At 33.1% G+C, this 20615-nt stretch overlaps 1 protein-coding gene across 2 annotated transcripts in view; it reads left to right on the forward strand.

The window, feature by feature from the left end:
• LOC117101395 (adhesion G-protein coupled receptor G6-like) overlaps positions 1-20615 on the forward strand; it is a 27667-nt gene that overhangs the window by 3973 nt on the left and 3079 nt on the right. For both annotated transcript variants that reach the window (XM_033241372.1, XM_033241371.1), the window contains exons 3-14: positions 342-920; positions 1041-1289; positions 4202-4311; positions 5543-5738; positions 6258-6371; positions 10308-10435; positions 10617-10763; positions 17972-18532; positions 18639-18788; positions 19322-19440; positions 19636-19898; positions 20516-20582. In XM_033241372.1, the coding sequence (XP_033097263.1) occupies positions 590-920; positions 1041-1289; positions 4202-4311; positions 5543-5738; positions 6258-6371; positions 10308-10435; positions 10617-10763; positions 17972-18532; positions 18639-18788; positions 19322-19440; positions 19636-19898; positions 20516-20582 (2435 nt within the window). In that variant the 5' untranslated portion in view covers positions 342-589. The remainder of the gene's footprint in view (positions 1-341; positions 921-1040; positions 1290-4201; positions 4312-5542; positions 5739-6257; positions 6372-10307; positions 10436-10616; positions 10764-17971; positions 18533-18638; positions 18789-19321; positions 19441-19635; positions 19899-20515; positions 20583-20615) is intronic.

Below are 20615 nucleotides of genomic sequence, written 5' to 3' on the forward strand. Positions count from 1 at the left end.
ATATGTATATGTGTATATATATATGTATATCTGTCTCTTATACACATCTTATATATATATATATATAATTTTCTCTGATAATAATGATATTTGTTGTAGTGTTAGTCTCTTGGTACAACTGATAGCAAACAGCAATTGCGAATGGTATCAATATGGTAACATTACAATTACCAAAAGTGTTATAATCATTTGTTGTTTCAGTCAAATTACTTGTGATCATCGTTTTGGTATTTTACTTTTAATTATAATAGAATATTTAATACGGTAAGTTAGATAAAACTAAAAATGAGGTATGATTGTTGCACACGCAATTTAATATATGATTTTATACTATATTACAGGTCCAATATGTACAGACTTCTACAATTCATCTCAAGTATTTGTGGATTCGAATCCTGTTTGTTATAATGAAACAGTAGAGAACATTTCTAGAACCAATGGAACGTCTGATGGATTATCTTACATTGGTTATTTTTATAATAAAACTGTCCTGCTCGGTGCGTTATTATCCTCATACTCGTACTCATCTTCATCTGAAGAACAACTTGGTCCTACCGTATTACCTATTGAAATAGTGATCTCGAACGTAATGTCTGGTGCCGTTATCTATAGTCAGGTGTTTGTTGACAAAATTATAAACAATACAATTGACTCTCGATTGCACCTTTTGTTGGATCAACCAATCAAAATTATCTCTACGTCTCAATACAAAATCACCCTGACTATTACACAACCAACATATCACTTGAATAGTGGTCTGTTAAAAGTTAATAGTGTTACTTGTACCAATGGGAAACAGGAATGCCGACAATTCATCATGGATTGGAATAAACTGATCTCTAATCCGACTTATGCCGAATGTGATGACATTGATGCCCAATACAGAGCAGCTGAACTTTGCCTTGGGGAGTTTATTGGTGGTGTGTATATTGTTTAAATTAATAATTAAGTTGACTTTAATCAGTAAAAATATTTTATCTATATATTTGCCTCAGCATAATTGTCTTTGTATCAGATAACAATTTTGTTTGGTTCTACAGATCCTGAAGTAATCCGTCACCCGAAATCGCAAATGAATAATGTTGGTCTAACTTCAATTTTAGAATGTAATATAAGAAACGTTGAATCTTATAAATGGTATAAGAATAATAAGCGCTTTCCTAACAGTGGGCCAACTTATAGTTTACAACTGGAAGAAGAGCAGGATCAGGGCGATTACATGTGTCTAGGTTTCAGATCTCAGGATTCAAAGTACATAACGTCGAACATTGCAACAGTCTTAATTACAGGCAAGTAAAGTTGGAGTACTTTTAAATCTCAAGAATATTTATTTACACAGAAAAGAAGGTGTTAATTTACAAGACAGGAGGAAAACACCATAAAACTCTTAAGTAACAGTCTTTATAATATTTATAGAGAAATTTTATAAAATTCAGCAGTAGTGAGATAACAGCCATTTTTGTGACGACCTTTCCCCACTATGCATACACGTCGTTTAACCCATTTATAAATGTATTTTTTACCAAGAACTTACGATAATATTTAACAGGAATACCATCAAAACCTGGTGCTTTAATTGTTTTCTTGCTGTTGATTCATTGCGTTCTATTTCATCAGTATAATTTTCAACATTTGCAGTAGATAAATAAAAAAAATCATCTCTTCCTCTTTGGCCTTATTGGAAGTGTAAATATTTTTTTAAAGAAATTAACACCTTCCTTTATAATACTTTTTTGATGAGCGATCATTAAACCATGTTCAGTTATTTTTTTTACAATTGTTTTCTAGATTGATAACTATTTTCCAGACCCAGAAAATATTTAGAATTCCTTTTCCCTTCTTCAGCCATTTTCTCACGTGCCTGGGTTTGATGCCCTTGACTTTGTATATATAATACTTATTTAAACTTTACTTTAAATAGATAATACTTATTTAAATAATTATTTTACGCTTTCTCTTTAAACCATGCTATAGAAGAAATCTATCCTTGTTTTAACAAATAGACTTTTATATGTATGTTGATTTTTCTCTTTGTTTATTACTCGCCAAATGTATACGAATTCATTGCGTTTACAAAAGGATTAGTATCTGGCTTTTCTCTGAATTCATTACCTAGTTTATCGATATTAACTTTTGGGACACAATTAAAGTTATAGCCTAATATTAAATGGTTATCATGCGGTACAAAACGGTCTATCCAATTTGAAAATTTTACACAAAATCAATTCTTCCAACAAATTAATCTGGAGCATAAATATTGATAAATGTAAACTGTAATGTAATGCAATTAAAGCAACCTCTCTTCATCACCAGCATGCTTCCTTTCTAAAGGGAATGCTAACACCACTGCTTGCAGACAGGCCATTTGAATGGTACGATGTGCCCTCCCAATCATTCACAACATGAATTCTAATACTATTATTTGAAAGGTGGCTTTCCTGAATAAATTCTATGCTGATCCTTAAACCATTTATAAATAGAAAGCCTTTTCGATCGAACTCTTTAGCCACGACAAGTTAGTGAGATAATATGAAGTTTATCGATAATCTTCTAATTTACAATTATTTCTTCTAAGGTTTTTAAAACAAGGTGCTGTGGAAGTTTTCATGGCTATATGACGAATCATCCCCTGTTCCAACCAAAGCTTCGGATGAGCCAGTTGCTCTTCTTTTCTGATTCTCTTCCATTGAATTTTGCTTCTGTTCATTTCGACGCTGATCTTTAATGTAATCTGTACTTTTTGTTTGAACAGCTTGATTTTCGTGGTTGTTTTTTTCTGCATCGTATCTTTGATGTTGGATTTTCACCAACTGTCACAGGTTCATTTACTACCAAAGCTTCTTGCTTTTTACTGCCCATGCCCAGCAGTTTTCATTTAAAGTCATCACATTAATTTTTCTTGTGCCTAGCTCTTTTACATATAATGCATACTATGTCGTTTTCACACGCTGGTGCAGTGTGCCCGGTCTGTAGATATTTACCACACTTTTGAGATTATTTTGGTTGCTTTGGTTAAAGGCACCGAACTTTGCTTTGCTTGAGAGAGTTTCGCACGGAAGCTTAATAATTAGCGAACGGTCACCAGCTTGATAGTGCCTTAGCTTTCCGTTTATCCTTAATCGGAATCTTGTCATTTTACCTATAATTTGAACATTATAGTGCACTTTCGGTGTATTACAAATCGACTGGTCACAACATGATAGCGGAATCTTGATATAGGCTAGATGGCTTTTGATATGTTGAATGCCTAAAATATATCCACTATAAATTAATTTATTATCCATAAATAACAGCTCAGCAGCCCAAACTTACTTTGTTCTGCTTTTTTACAATAAACAACAAATTTTATCCTTGACGTCACACCGGTATGCGTTGACGTTACCGTCATCTTGCATCATCATCATCACTATCAGTCGGCTGCGGAGCAGGCGACCTCAAGTTTTTTACAGTTTTTGCGATCTTGGACCATTGAGATAACTTGATGTGGCTGCAGCATTCCCTAAGGATCACCCAAAAGGCGCTGGATATAATGTAAAAACAGAATGCGTTAGCAATCCGAACAGGTTTGCTCTTTCCATACGGTGGAACATACAAGGTGTATTCTTTCACAGGCTTATTACCTGGAAGGCGAAGTATATGGTCTGAAAATTTGAGCTGGCGTGTTTTTAATTGGACAATAAGAGAATTTGTATCAGTCAGGTTGTATATGGTTGAATTTGGAATCTTGTATATTTGCTTGATGTCCAGCATGATTCTGAAGCAAGATGTTGCAAAAGCGTTAATTTTGTTTTCATATCCTTGGAGATAATCCAAGACTCACAGCCGTATAAGAGAACCGTGACGCAAGTTGTCTTAAAAAGCTTCACTTTGATGGCGATTGGCAATGATGTGCTTCTCCAGAGATGTTCATCTTGCATAGATAATGCTAACTTAGAAAACCGAATAAAATTTGGAAAGGTCAATAATGATGGAAAATTAGGTGCCCTGGCACATTTTTTATACTGAATATTCACAAGTAGATGTATTATCAATCCAATAAATGTGGAAAATTACTACTCGATTACAGAGCTTAGGTTTCCCCGTAATGAAAGAACATAATCCCAAAAAGTATCGTAACCTTCAATTAATTAAAATTATATACACAGAAAGTAATTTACAAGATTAATCACGGCTATAATTACTTATTTTTGTTATCTTATAGGTGTATCTACATTTAGAGTACATGTTAAATTCAATATTTCTTACAAAGAAGGCTATAACAACAGCAAAAGTGAGGTATTCAAGAACTTTACGAGAAACTTAGAAACAGCAGTAAGTTTAATGTTCTCCTATCTTAACCAGTTATTATTTTCTGTTGATTTTAATTACTACAATTTAGATACAGAAATGCATGTTTGTTAACATAAGAATATATATATATATATATATATATATATACATGTATATATAAATATGTATATGTGTATATATATATGTATATTTGTGTATGTGTATATATGTATATGTTTGTTTATATATATGTGTATTTATATGTGTATATATATATATATATATAAACATATATATATATATATATATGTGTGTATATATATATATGTATATGTGTATATATATATATCATGTATATATATATATGTATATATATATATGTATATATATGTGTGTATATATATATATATATATAAATGTTTGTATATATATATATGTATATGTATATATGTATGTATATACGTATATGTATGTATATAAATATATATGTACACAGCATTCATTAAGATGTTATTACTATTTGAATGTGAATATATTAAGGGAAGTAGCATGGAATAAATGGTACAAAGTACCGCGAACTATTAAGTCTTACCTTTGTCAGTAAATGTTGTAGAGTTATATCGTAAACGTCCGTTTATTTTCTTACTTGACCAAATAAACATTATCGATGGAAGCCCTTCTGCAACTAATTTTATTAATTGAATAAGTGATACAAGCTGCTCTGCAACTAAACTCAATGTTAAATACAAAATGAGCAATGTATTTACTTATTTAGAATATTTTAGTTACAACATTTTATTGACATTGCATTTAAAGTTACCACACAATGGTACAATAATTCGTCGCTCACATCACGAACTAACACAATTAAATTCAATTGTGTTAGTTCGTGAAATCAAAAAAGCGCGTCAAAATACGCGTTGTTGTCGTTAAGGACTTTTTGTGTGGTAAAGAATACAAAATTGCTTGACAACCTATACGCGCTCGTTTTGACGCGCTCGTTTTGACGCGATACTGTGATTTCACGAACTAACACAATTTACTTTGATTGTGTTAGTTCGTGATGTGAGCGACGAATTTTTCAGTATCGAGACGTTTTTGAAGAGGAGTCTTGACTTAAAAACATACAATGGATGCTGTATAGAAATGAACAGTAGATGAATTGCAAACAATATGTACTTTGATATTTAATGCTAATAAATTTTGGGATTAGATGATTTTGGAAGAGTTGAAAAATCAAGTTTAAACGTAGCTTACACCCTTTTATTTTCAGTTGAATGGTGAAATACTCACGACATTTAAGATGCTCGTCACAAGTATCACGCCTGGAAGTGTCATTACGGAAATGGAGCTGTATTTCACAGACCAACCTCAAAATGCCTCAGCTATCAGTGTGATGATAAACGACTCCTTATTATCATTACCAGAATACGAAACGGACCCTAGCTATATCGATGTCATGAGTATATGTAAGTTTATTTTTTTCGTAACATGATTAATTTAAGTGCATAATGTTTTACCAATCGGATAATTATGTAATGCTCCTTCTGACCCTATACGATGTCATGAGTATATTTAAGTTTATTTTATTATAACATGATTAATTTAAGTGCATAATGTTTTACCAATCGGATAATTATGTAATGCTCCTTCTGACCCTATTAGTTTATTTATGATTTAGAATTTTTATTTTGCTTGATTTTCTCGATGTTGATAGGTTTTTGTTTTTTTTTCTTTCTTTTCTGTTTTTGAGGTTTAAAACTGTACCTTTCTTTTCTTCTTGTTTTAGTTTATGTCTGATTTCATTTTACCTTTTTGAAGTTAATGGTTTTCTATTTTATGCAATTTCCTTGTTTAGATTTTGATTCCTTTCATGATTTCAATTCATTTCGTTTCATTGAACTATATTTGAGAACGTATTAACATAAAATAAAAATAAGCTCACCTAATATTAAAGTGATTTAACCAATTCTATTATCTGTTCAAAGCGACCTGTATTGGAGAAGATGTAAGGCAAGGCGGTATTTTGTATAGCTTCCCAGATGCTTCGATTGGAACAACTGCAGAATCGATGCAAACCTGCCCTCTCGACTCCGACAAAGGTTTGTGAACGACCTCAATTAAGGGGCGTCATGATACAATATTAAGACACTAGCTATTATTAGCATTCTACAACTGAAAAGGAATAATCTGCATCGTTATTGTTTCGATGACAGCGAAGACGACCATAATGATAAATACTAATATTGTAGTTATACAGCGCAGATTTCAGACTATTAGTGTGGATTGTGTAGAATTATAGCGTTGTAAAGAGGGCTTAAGATTAGGCCAAAAAAAAATTATATGTTGTGTTACCATCTGTACGGAGGCACCTAAGTGCTATTCGACTTGACGTTTCGTCAAGATAATTATGTTGTTTAGTCAACATAATATAAAAAATATGTCGACATGTCGTCGAGATCAACTATCTTGCCAAGACGACATACTAAAACTGTTTTGTTGTCCTGGCCAGATAAGTTATCTTGACAAATCGACATAATAAAAATTGTATGTTGTCATAGCAAGATAGGTTATCTTGACAAGTTTACAAAATAAAAGCTGTATGCTGTCATGACGAGATACACTATCTTGACAAGTCGACATAGTAAAAATATCAGGTTGTCATGGCGAGATAAGATAAATTGTATGCTGTCATGGCGAGATAGATTTTCTTTACAAGTCGACATAATAAAAATTGTATGTTGTCATGGCAAGATAGATATTCTTGGTCGTTGTCTGATATCTTTTTACATTGTAATTTTTATAGTTCATTATATTTAATCATTATTTTAATTGTTTTACAGTATTTTAATGCGAGAACTGAATTTCCGAGTTGGAGCAATAAAGTGTATCTTATCTTACCTTATCTTATCTTATCTTACATAATAAAAATTGTATGATGTCATGGCGAGATAGATTATCTTGACAAGTCGACATAGTAAAAATGTTATGTTGTCATGGATAGATAGATTTTCTTGACAAGTCGACATAATAAAAAATGTATGTTGTCATGGATAGAGATAGATTTTCTTGACAAGTCGACATACTAGAAACTGTATGTTGTCATGGCGAGATAAATTTTTCTTGACAAGTCGACATAATGAAAATTGTATGTTGTCATAGCGAGATAGGTTATACTTGACAAGTCGACATAATAACAATTGTATGTTGTCATGGCGAGATAGGTTAGCTTGTCAAGTCGACATAGTAAAAATGCTGTGTTGTCATGGCGACCTAATTGATCTAGTCAAGTCAACATAGTAAAAATGTTCTGTTGTTATGTCGACATAGACCATTTCCTTGTTGTCATCCATCTTGTCATAGTTGATCATGCTGCTATGCCAACGAGTTGCAAACTCGAATTTTAAATACTCATTATCACTTTTAATTACTATTAATTGTGTTTACCTCTCTACATCTTTCTTCTACTTGAATTTTTCCACTCTCTTTAATTTAAAATGTTACTTTTTCGCACTCGGATATTTCCCCCATTATTTCGGCACCGGTAAACGTGCATGAACGTGAAAACAAACAACCCATGAAAATTAAAAATGGACTATTTCGCCATGATAACATAACATAACAAAAGAAACATAATTTCTCCAAAGGTGACGAGGGAGCTGATAATAAACAAATATTACTTTATGGGGCCTCAGACACATTTTACTATTAATGGTTTCAATTAATGCTTTACGATGACAACTATTTCACCAGGGGTGTGCACTGCTCCTTTTTGTTTTTGGTGCTGGAGCATGAGAGTGAGAGTGGGCTCCTTATTTCAGATGACCTTCCCTGAGCTACTGAATGCTCCGTTCTCCTCTGATGCAGATACTTTTAGTCTCCAGCAATGATTCTCTATACCAGATCTGGATCACTTTCCCTCACCCCACCTCTCCCGTCCGACGCCCAAACCAAACGCCGACCAAAAATGTATTTGCCTATCCAAATCTTAAAAATAAAAACTTACCCCATTAACTTACCAGGAATTTTTATTTCAGAACCCATGACAACATAACATTTTTATTATGTCGACTTAGCAAGATAAATTGTATCGCCATGACAACATAACATTTTTATTATGTCGACTCAAAAATATAATCTATCTTTCCATAGCAACATACAATTTTTTTATTATGTCGACTTGTCAAGATAATCTATCTCTCCATGACAACATAATATTTTACTATGTCGACCTGGCAAGATAAATTATATCGCCATGACAACATAACATTTTTATTATGTCGACTTGACAAGATAATCTATAACTCAATGACAAAATGCAATTTTTATTATGTCGACTTGTCAAGAAAATCTATCTCGCCATGACAACATACAACTTTTATTATGTCGACTTGTCAAGATAACTTATCTCGCCAGGACAACATAACATTTTTACTATGTCGACTTGTCAAGATAATCTATCTCGCCATGACAACAAAACATTTTTTATCTTGGCAAGATAGTTGATCTAGACATGTCGACATGATATGTATGTTATGTCGACAACATAAATTATCTTGACAAGTCGTCAAATCGAATGACACTTAGATGCTTCCGTACATCTGCGACCGACCAAAAGTTCTAAAAGAGACATGTATTTTTTTTATATCAAAATCGGGCCATAAGCCTAGATGCACGCGTAAAATCAGTAAAATAGAAGGTATAATTTAGAGAACCGAGCGCGACGACAATATATGCAATCAAAATCGGATCTCTCGAGCAGAGCTGTCAAGTTACAGCTTGATCTAGGCCTAGCATATTCTTTACTACTGTATATCTAGTGGCTGCTTAAATCAAAAATAGTATTCATTACCTTACGGTATACGGGACAATAAATAAAAACAGGCTTAGGCATTATAACCATCGCTTTTAGCCTGTGCATTTACGTTTGTTTCAAAGCCAAATAAAACTTTCTTTAAACTGATTTATTTTTGTTAAACTTATTTCAATATACACTTGGTAAGTATAACAAGTGGCAGCTCTAGGATATATTTTCTGAAGTGGCTAAGGCTCGAGCTGGGAGAAGGTTTTGAGAGTGGTTCCCCTTCCCAAATGAGAATATCAACCTCTAGATGGTCAAAATTGGCACTCTCAGACTGTGAAAGACATGTGGGCTTATTTTTATATATTGCATGGTCTGACTGTCAGACGAGCTCTGTCCGGCGGAGGCTTAAGCCTCGTGAGTGGATTTCCCGTACGATTAAAAGTCATAACGGTACTGGGTTTGGTCTACAGGAGTTCCTGCTTCGAACAGGTCATTCTATTCATAGAAGAAGCCTTTTGAGTATAACCCGTCATTACTTTGATTATTTCTTGATTAGCAAGCTTGCCATCGTTCTATTGTTGTACCTACGAGCTACAGGCCAAGGCATAGGTTCTTCATATACCCTGGACTCCAGTGTGAGGGCTATCCTATTTCATGTAGGCATATTACTTAAAGAAATTTCTGCTCGATAATACAGCTGGTAATTTTTTCTGTGGAAACGTTCGCTCTGTCCAATTTAACGTGTAGAGTAGACATCAAAATAATTATGAGCTGCATGTACGTTCCAAATAAGTATAACATGTGAGTCAAGTACGAAAATAATGACAGAGGTTGACGTGTGACAGAACATACAATATATGTCAATTGATTTATTTAACTTTTAACGGGGTTTTGCTTCGCTTCTATCTAGTCACTTTATGATTGCTTTCTTTATATTATGCCAATAGTTCTGTACATTTCATTAACGCTGAAGAAGTCCTGAGGACAGGACGAAATATACGATTTTCTATTAAATAATATATATTAAGAGACAGTATATATACATTGACATTGCCTCACCAATAATATGAAACAATACAAGAAACAGGTATTGTTTTTGCAAATTGTGGTGGTCATTACATCGTATACTCTTGTTTTGAACTGAACGTACATTCAGCCGACAAGCGTTTCAGAATCAAAATGTCTAGTCTTTTCTTCCTAGTCCCTCAAAACGCACTTTTTTTACACTGTATAGGTATTTCTGTCAGTTCAGCAACACGTTACTGTGGAGGAAATTTTGTATCGGGTGCTAAATGGAGTGGTTTAGAACTTATGGACTGTGGCATAGGAAACCCATCAACACGAATTCAAAATATAAAAGAAGTAATATATATACATATAATTTATCAAATAAAAACAAAGTTTTGTAAAATAATAAATATATATTTATTAATTTCAACCAATCATTGAGTATATTTGATTAAGAAATATTTCAATCCACTGCATGTAAACAAAAGATGTATATATCAGTTACCTCATTTACAACAATTTTACAATATTTTAGGTTGAGGTTACTCAAAACAATGCTGCAGATATTGCCGACGCACTAGCAATTGTTACAAACAGTACTGCTAGCTTAGATGAAGCTTCCATTATGATTGTGTCAAGTATTTTAGAAGACATTGTTGAACTTGAAATCCCAGAAGAATCGGTAAGTGAAGTTTTTGAAGTTTAAGTGAATGTTCCACAGCGGTGTCCCGCAAGTGACTTTTCTGGGTCCCCAATAAGTTAGGCTGGTACACGTTGTATGCGTTCACACACAAAACGTCAAACGATTCAGATATACCATAGGCTTGACCCTGGTGGTCATTCCTAATTCTTGTCGGGAATTTCTTTCGGAGAAATAAAGACATATCAAAATGATTCGGTGTGATAAAGTAATCACCGGATGCTGTCTCTAAACACAAAGAGTTCTCAATGTTATCGTAATTTTTGCATTATGCTCCAAATTAATAAATTGAAGACTCTCTGAGCATGAAATAAAGACAATTGATTCATTCCCGTATGCTTCCAACACACGTTTTTGCCCGACCCCCTTGAAGTCGCCCAATATTTTGCCTGTTGGGGGTTCTACCTCAGATAACCGCACAATGATTTTTTTTCTCCGGGTTGTCCTTAACATTTGATTCAAAATATCACAGAAGTATATATCTCGATTTTTTGGGGAAATTCACACCTCAGTTAGGACACTTAGCCCACATGATGTCCCTAAAGTTTCATTGTGGGCAAATGAAATATATTAGCTCTAGGCTACATATTTTGTCTAGGTATTGAGAGTTTCACTGAGTTTCCAGGAAATCTGCTGATTGATTTTATGATACTGGCACCATAGTATAGTGAAAATCAGAACCCCGTTACCATTTTTCTTAGACCAAATTTTCTCTGCTGATTTAGCATCACAAGGGTATAGATAGGAAATTGAGCGAGTTAAAACCTCACGAAAAAGGGCGGAACATATTTTTTGGCGGCCATTTTCAAAATAGCTACCAACATTATGATATTGGCTCATAACTTCACTTATACAATAAAAAATGGCAAATCTGGTGTCTAACTATAGGTTATTAGGGTCACTGAAGCCAATGAAACAGGTTTCGAAAACGTAAAATGGCAGCCATATTTAAATTCAAAAGATGGCCGCTTTAAAAAATAGTCAAAATTGAATATTTCAGGATTTTTTAGGTTATTTATGGCGGCCATCTTTAATTTTAAAATGGCTGCCATCTTAGCTTTTTTGAAACTATGTTTATTGTATTCGGAGAGCCTAAAATCATATTATTAGATCCAAATTAATAATAATAATATCTCAAATTTATATGACGCCAATTCCAAACAAGTTCAAAGGCGCAACGCAAGTGAAAAGCCACCGGAAAACAAATAGGTCTTTAGCTGTGACTTAAAGCTGGAAATAGAGTTGGAAGAAGTTATGTAATTTGGAAATTGTTTTCAGAAATAGGCAGAAGCAAATCTAAAAGAACATTGACCGTAGGTTTTGGTACAGCATTCTGGAAATCATTGAACGTAAATATGAAGGCTCATTCAGATGGAGAGCTTTAAATGTCAGAACAAATAATTTAAATACAACACGTTGCCTGATTGGCAGTCAATGAAGGTCACGCAGTAAAGGAGTGACATGATCATACTTTCGAGCATCGGTACATATACGGGCAACAGTGTTTTAAATACGGTGGAAACGCTTGAGGAATTACTGGGGAACGTCAGCTAATAGAGAATTGCAAAGATCTAGCCTAGATAAAATCAGGGAATAAACTAGTATTTCAGCCGATTTGATGTTAAGAAACTTCCTTATTTTTCCGATGTTACGAACCTAGTAATTAGCAGAATTGCATGTAGTCAATGGTAATGGGTGGAAAAGTGGGCTTAGGATGCAGAAATCTGAAATGGAATAATATATATTCAGTTCGTTTTCATTCAGTTTAAGTTTGTTCAGAAACATTATTGTTTGATTTCAGAGACTGTCTGCTCAATCCTATTTATAGCAATTTGTGATTCATAATTAGGATCAAAAAGAACATACAGCTGAATATCATCAGCATACAGATGAAATTGAACTCCATTATTACGGATGATCTTGGCAACCGAAGAAATGTATAAAGTAAAGGTCCTAAGACCGAACCCTGAGGAACTCCATAAGGAAATTATTGATCGATGACATAGTATCACAGATGCTAACAGACTGAGACCGTGAAGAAAGATACGATGAAAACCAACGAAGTACATTGCCCATAAACCCAAACTGATGAGAGAGCCTTTCAAGATGAAGGATATAATGATCAACCGTGTCAAAAGCGGCGGAAAGGTCAAGAAGGACAAGTGCGACAACCTTGCAATCATCAATGGCTATGACAATGTCATCATGGATTTTTAAAAGAGCTGTTTCAACGCTATAAGCTTGTCTGTAAGCTGATTGAAGCGGTTCAGTTAATTTATTGTCAGTCAAATATTCTGAGATCTGTATGGAAACACATTTCTCAAGAATTTTAGAGATGAACAGCAAATCGGAGATAGGCCGGTAGCTAGTTAAAGACTTTCGATCAAGATTGTGGTTTTTAATGATAGGAGTGATAACTGCTGGCTTAAACTGATGAGGGAAAATTCTAGTAGACAATGACAGATTAATAATGTGAAGAATACTGAGAGAAACTTCTTTAATAACGGAGTAGGAAGGGCACCAACTGAATAAGTGGAATTAGATGAAGATGCAATAAGCTCAGTAAGTGATATTTCATCAATCGGAGTGAAATGCTCAAGAACAGATGATGCAGTATCATCTTTGCAAAATGCAAGCTCCGGATCACCCGTATTAAAACTAGCATGATTGTTATGAACTTTTTAAAAGAAAAAGTTCCAAAAATCATCAGCGAGTTGTTGAGAACTGGAGTGGGAGGGGTAATTAGGTGAACTGGGTTTGATCAGACTACTAACAGTGTTGAGCAATTTACGCTGATCGCCATGGCAGTCCTCAATTATAGATGCAAAGAACAATGACTTATCAGATTGAAAAGTTACTTGGGCCTCAGAGAACTATTTCTTGACATTGGGAAATCCTGTCCTACGTCATCGGCGTTCGAGCTTGCGACAGATCCGTTTCTGTTTACAAATACCATCAGAGTACCAACAGTTATGTCTTCTGTCACGGGTTTTACATGATTTAAGAGGAGCGTGAAGATCTAAAACACGACAAAGGGTTGTAGAGAACGAATTAACAAGTTGGTGCAAATTAGACTGGGGTGGAAAATGGACTGTCATAAATGACTGAATAAGAGATGTCCTAACGTTATCATTGTCAATTGATTTTATATCTCTTAGTTTGAAAACTCGATGACCAGCAATTGGAGGTTTGGAAGAAGTAACTTAAAAATTAATGAGTGCATGATCACTGAAAACATGCTGCAATACGACCAAATCAGAAACCGTAGAGGTACGGGTCATCACTAGATATAAAATATGACCTAGTTGATGGGTGGTATCAGAAACATGTTAAAGAAGAATATAGTCATTGAGATATTGTAGAAAACGTCTTGGAAGTCGATCATGCGCCCTGTCAACATGAGTGTTGAAGTCCCCCATGACAACAACGTTTAAATTTATTATTTTCCATAGAGAAGATGTGGAATTATACTAACATATTAATTTTTTTACCATTTTAAGGGCGGCCATTTTGAATTTCAATATGGCTGCCATTTTACATTATGAGCAGAGGTGTGGCTGTAATACCCTCTATAATACAGTACAGTAAGTGACAGTACCTATCTGACATTTGGGGGCCGTTTTTTGTGGGGTCACTTTCATCTACATTCCAGTACAGTGCATACTGCCGTACAATTAAATCATTTTTTGTTTAAAAGGTGTGTAAACTAAGAACGAATTAAGAACATTTTGAGCTTGAAATCGGCCGAAGGGTAAGAACACTGAGCGTGAGCAAACTTTTACTGGTTCTTATATATGTATAAAAAAGTATCTACATTTTTAAATCTTAGATCTCAATTGCTCTCTAATAATAATATCAATCTCAGCTTGAATTACTACATGTTCATAAGATATTTAATTCTTTCTAATCATCGTAATAATCTGTATTGATTTGTTAGTCTAATTATATGAAAATTTGGGATCGTGGCCTACTACTAGGCTTAGGCGGCCTATGCGATGTAATGTACGGCGATGTCGTGTCATGTTAATTGATCAAGGTTTATAGACCTATAATTTGAGACTAGGTATGTCTGGACTGTATATCATATAGATCATTAGGTTTATAATTATTAAATCTGTAGGCAAAAAGGCCTGATAATTGTTTTAGATTTAATATGACGGACCTTGTCATTTGAAAATTGCAGGCGAGCAATAAAACACTTACCATAATTTTTAGGCAAGTGATTATTTTGCGGAATGGCGCGGTGGGTGGGGGGGGGGTGCTAGCCTAGCTCAATCGTTGCAGATGAACGTTCAATCCCTCTACAGTGCAATTACGGGAGTCAACAAGACATGAAATTTTGAACAAAAAGACAGTAACCCCAAAAGAAGACAGAGACATTTTGAGATTCAACGTTTCGATCTATATTATCATTTTCAAGACTACTGATGAGAAAATCTCACCCATCCATATATGTTTACAATATTTACAGAAGTATAACAGAAAGCAAATAAAAAAACTGACCAATCAGATAGAAATTAAAGTTGTAACTAGCCAATTAAAAATGAGGTAATTAAAAATGAGGTGTGTCTTACATTCAATATATCACTCTTATTATTATAAATAAACAATGAATAATCAACAATTATTCAACAATAGTGTAGAAGCTTAGGAATGCTGACTGACTGAAAATCTCATGACATGAAATAAACAATTAGATAATTATATTTAAACAGTAGAGAATGCTTTCAAGAAAAGTACATGTGGTATAATTACAATTCAGAATTAGGTAAATAATGAAAGTTTCTTGGATGCTCTTAACCCACTGTTTAAAATAGGCTTAAAACGTCTAATGGCCAAAGCCTCCATAAATATACTTTGTGACCAATGTAGAGAGCCATACAGAATTCTAGTATTATCAAATATTAAAGTTTGCTTGAGTGATGAAGTATTTACGTTTTTCAGGAAAATATTATTGATTTCAATGATATGCTTAAAACCCTCACATTTTCGTATGTGCTCATGAACACTGCTATCAGATTTGAGAGCATGCTCATTTTTCTTCTGTCTTTCATATGTAACTGGCATTGCAGCCAGGATATTCAAGTTTGTAAATCAAATAGCTACGCTTTTCTTTAGGAGTAAGGTCCTTAGTAGATGTAAAATAAGAGATTTGCTTATTGCTTAGTTTGCCACAGAGTAATAAACTTAACATCAATAATTAACTATCTATTTATCTTCCTAATGCAGCTGCGTACCAGAGTGTCACCACGAACACCTATGTAAGGAGGACGTAACCGAATTTTAGGCCTATTTTCATCATTAATATCCGGCCAATCAATATCATTATTAATCGGCTTAGGTTTTAGCTGCTTAAGTAATCGATTGACAATTACATAATTAGAAAAAGCATTCCATAGCATCATCTTCTTGAATCTTTCAATTTAACTGGTAAAATATAGCCCAGGCACTCCCATTTACTCTTGGCTGTGAATGTTAAATCAAGAAAATTAATGTTGTTACAGCGTTCATATGACTCAAAAGTGAAGTTAATATTTTAATGGAAAGAGTTAAGTGAGCTAAGTACCAGTGGGACATCGGAAGGCTTAGCTAAAACAAGAGTATCATCAACGAAGCGAACATAGAATTTCAGTATATCATTGGCAACAAGATTGGGAATAACTTTTTGTTCAAGTTCTGTCATAATAATATTTGCTAAGACTGGGCCCAACGGTGAACCCATAAAGATTCCATCGGTTTGCTTATCTATTATCACAAGAAAATACAGTTTTCGTACATGCATCTCTTAACAGTTCACGAAGAGATTTTTTTTTGTATCAATTGGTTTCTTACTGTAAACCCTATCAAGAATAATGTCAATAACCTTAGGCAGAGGAATATTAGTGAATAAAGATTCAACGTCAAACGAAATAAAACAATAACCATTATTAAATAGGTGCATAGGTATTTTTCTTATGAGTTCAGCGGTGTTATAAGTGTCTTTCAATACAAATTCGTTCTGAGTTAGCGGATATAATAAATTGGCTATAAATTTGGCGACAGGATAGCAAGCTGTCCCAGTTGAATCTATAATAGGACGGAGAGGTGGAAGATGAAATTTAACTTCCAATATTGGAAGTTAAATTACATTACAGCATTAGAGTGAGTACATTGTAGAGCTACTCGTCTCGTTCATGGAGACTACAGTATCGTTACAAATATGATTACTCAATTTGGATGCGGGCAACAGAAAGAAAATATCCATTATACGGTATATCAACATTTTGACCCACCAAGTAATGTATTTTAAAAAAAAACGTAAATAACAAGAGAGGTCCTGAGTGAATGAACATTACTCTTTATTCTAAGTATTCGAATGATCCTTTACAGAAGGAAGGCCTATCTGATGACAATTAAGTACTAGTAGCCTACTTTTTCATATATCATGTTTATAGTTAAGTTGTGTGACCAGAAGTTTACATGATTTTTTATGACTAATGATAACCTGAATTTTCTGACAATGATCAAGGCCTAAAACGTTTATAAAAACAATAATTGACATCATAGTGCAACAGTAATTTTATTTGGTCATGTGTCTTGGAGAAAGATTTCATTTATAGTTAAATCACATTAGATTTAGGCTCAAGTTAATATTTACACTTTTTTCAGTATACCAAATAATATGAATTTCAAAAAAAAAGTTACTAAGCATATTACTTACCATACACACTTATACCTCTTTGGTTTTTGTTGGTTTTAATGATTTTGATTGTTATAGTTTTATATTAGATGCACCATTGATGTGATGTGTGCCGCTGTTAAAAAAAAGCGTTTTCCAAATAAATATTATTATTATTATTATTATTATTATTATTATTATTATTTTTAATATTATTACATTATACTGACATAATGTACAGATATAATAACATAAGTATAGTTACGTTAAATAAGTTATAAAAATAGTTAATATTCTTATTTTTATTATTATTATTTTTTATTATTATTATTATTATCATCATCATCATCATCATCATCGTAGTCTTCAACATCACCACACGCACTACCACCACCACCAGCACCACCAATATCACCATCATTAACAGTTGTATATAACTTACTATATTATTGAAGATTATTTTTATCTAAAAGAGACGGAATCGAAAGCACAGATTTATTTATTGAAATCATTTGTTTGTTAAAATTTTCAGGTAACTTTGGACGTAGTTGAAATTGTCGACAACGTAATAGAATCCATTCTACTCGAAACATATCAATTAATGAGAGAAACAGCGTCCTCGTTTGTGACATCATTAGAGAGACAACTTGCAACAGTAGCAGCCGCAGGCATGAATTTTACTAGCGTAAATCACTATGTCGGCGTAATGACGCTAGCAATTAGCTCAGATGCTTTAAAAAAAGGTCTTGCGTATGTGGAATTAATAGATAGCGATTCTTTTGATGACACACTTCAGCCAAATAATGTAAAAACTTTTTTTGAGATAATTTTCCCCATTGATATGGTAGGAGCTTCCATCGCTCTTTCTCCTAATATTAGCTCTATAAGCAAGGCTCAAACAGGAGATGATGAGATTCGGGTGTATTTTACTGTGTACCAGAATGATTCGCTGTTTATTTCAAACAAATTGGCAAATGAGTCTGAGGAAAGCTTTACACGGCTGGTTGGCAGCCATATTATTTCAGCTTCGATAGAGGCAGTGAAGATTGACGAATTGGTACATCCCATAAAAATGGCTTTCTTTCCCCGTTTTGTAAGTAATTAATTAATATTAATTTCACTATTTATCATTATTATTTACTTTTTTTATAATTACTTTATTTTTATAATCATATCACGAACTAATATTTGATTTGTAGGAAACTATTCACAACACAGAATGTGTTTTCTGGAATTCTCTTGATAATGGCGTGGGTGATTGGTCAAATGAAGGTTGTACGCATAACGGGACAGTAGATGGCCGTGAAATATGCTTATGTGACCACCTTACCAACTTCGCTATTCTTGTTGTGAGTATAAATTGAAAACTATGTTGTTAATAGGTCAATGAAAACTATGTTGTTAATGGGTCAAATAATAGTTGAATAGTTATAGATACTCCAATTATATGGATAGATAAGACAAAACAAATCTCGAAAACAAAAATAGCAATAAAAGGAAATAAGAGACTCATCTTTTTAAAACTGAACGGATTCTAGAATAGGTACCACTTTTACCACCTAAAATTGCTTGAAACTTTAAATATTCTAGTTGTAATTGTTTTTTATTTTTCCATTGTATTAAATTTTAACGTATTTTGTAATAGATTTTTATTGCATTTTTAAATGTAGTTTATTGCTTTTTAAAAATGTTATTATATGTTTTTAATGGATTTTTATGTAATTTTATGGTATTTAGACTTAAACTGTTTTTGTAAAATCGTAAATTTTGTAAAAAATACTTTAGTTCAGCATCTGCTGCAAATGTATGTTTCTGTGTAAAGTCATTAGTGCATTGGTTGAAATTTATGTTCAACTACATTCTATATAAATATATTTTATAGGATTATTATGAACCCAAGAAATCTAAGTTCCAAGACTTCTTGACTATTAGTAGTTTGATTGGATGTATCGTGTCTGTTGTTTGTTTAGCATTCACCATTGTTACATACCTTTATTTTAAGTAAGTAAAAAAAAGTCATAATGCTTTCTTTGTATATAGAAAAACAAATGATATACTGTATATAACGACACAATTTCATCAGTTAACAATAGGCCTACATTTACTTTCCAAGTAAAATTATGTAACATCGTCACCTATAACATAGAACATGGTCATGATTTTGTATATCATTAAGTCATTTACTTTATATTGTAGGCAACTTAGAAGCAAGAGGCCCAAAAAGATACTTATAAACCTATCAATATCGTTGTTTTTTCTGAACCTTGTGTTTGCGATTGGGATTGAAAAGACAAGTTCAAAAAATTGGTGTATAACCATTGCCGCATTGCTCCATTATTTTGCACTGGCTTCAGTTTTCTGGATGTCGATAGAAGCTCTAAACATGTACCTCATGTTTGTGAAGGTCTTTTACGATGATATTCGTTATTTTATGCTGAAAGTATGCGTAGTGGGATATGGTAAATGCTATATTTAAATACTTTTAATAATAACAATAATAATTAAGATGATAAGGATAATAATGATAATTATTATGATGATGATTATATTGATGATGATGATGACGATGACGATGACAATGACAATGACGATGATAATGATAATGAAAAATGATATAGATAATAATAACAAAATAAGCCCTTGCATTAATTAATTTCCTTCTCCAATAAGTTTACATTGCAATGTGTATGTATGTCTGTCCGGCGGTATGTCTGTTTTTCTCTGGTGCTCTTAGTGTGTCTGTCTGCCAATTTGTCTATCAGTTTGTTAGATGGATCACAACAAATCTAATAAATAAATTATATGATCTAAGGAGAGACTGCTCTAGTTTTAGTATTACTTGGATGTCATCTCTGTTTGTATCACGTTCATTTTAAATGCATATGTTCACTATCTTTAGACACCTTTTTTTTTTTAATTCCTGAACTGAAGATGACAATAGAATCTTAAAAAATACTGTTTATTCTTATTATGTAAATTCAATTATTTAAGTAAATGTAGCATTTCGGCTTTTAGTTTAAACACGTAGTCATTTAGAAAGTATAGTTAGTTATATATGATTTCACTTTATATCTAGGTGCACCTTTAATCATCGTTGCAATTTGCTTGGGAATTGATATTAACCACTACGCAAATGAAAACTAGTAAGTCTCGAATTACATCATTTTACGTCTTCA

Source organism: Anneissia japonica, unplaced genomic scaffold (assembly GCF_011630105.1).
Source record: "Anneissia japonica isolate Jap-2015-1 unplaced genomic scaffold, ASM1163010v1 scaffold287981_len1045443_cov154, whole genome shotgun sequence".
NCBI lineage: Eukaryota > Metazoa > Echinodermata > Crinoidea > Comatulida > Comatulidae > Anneissia > Anneissia japonica.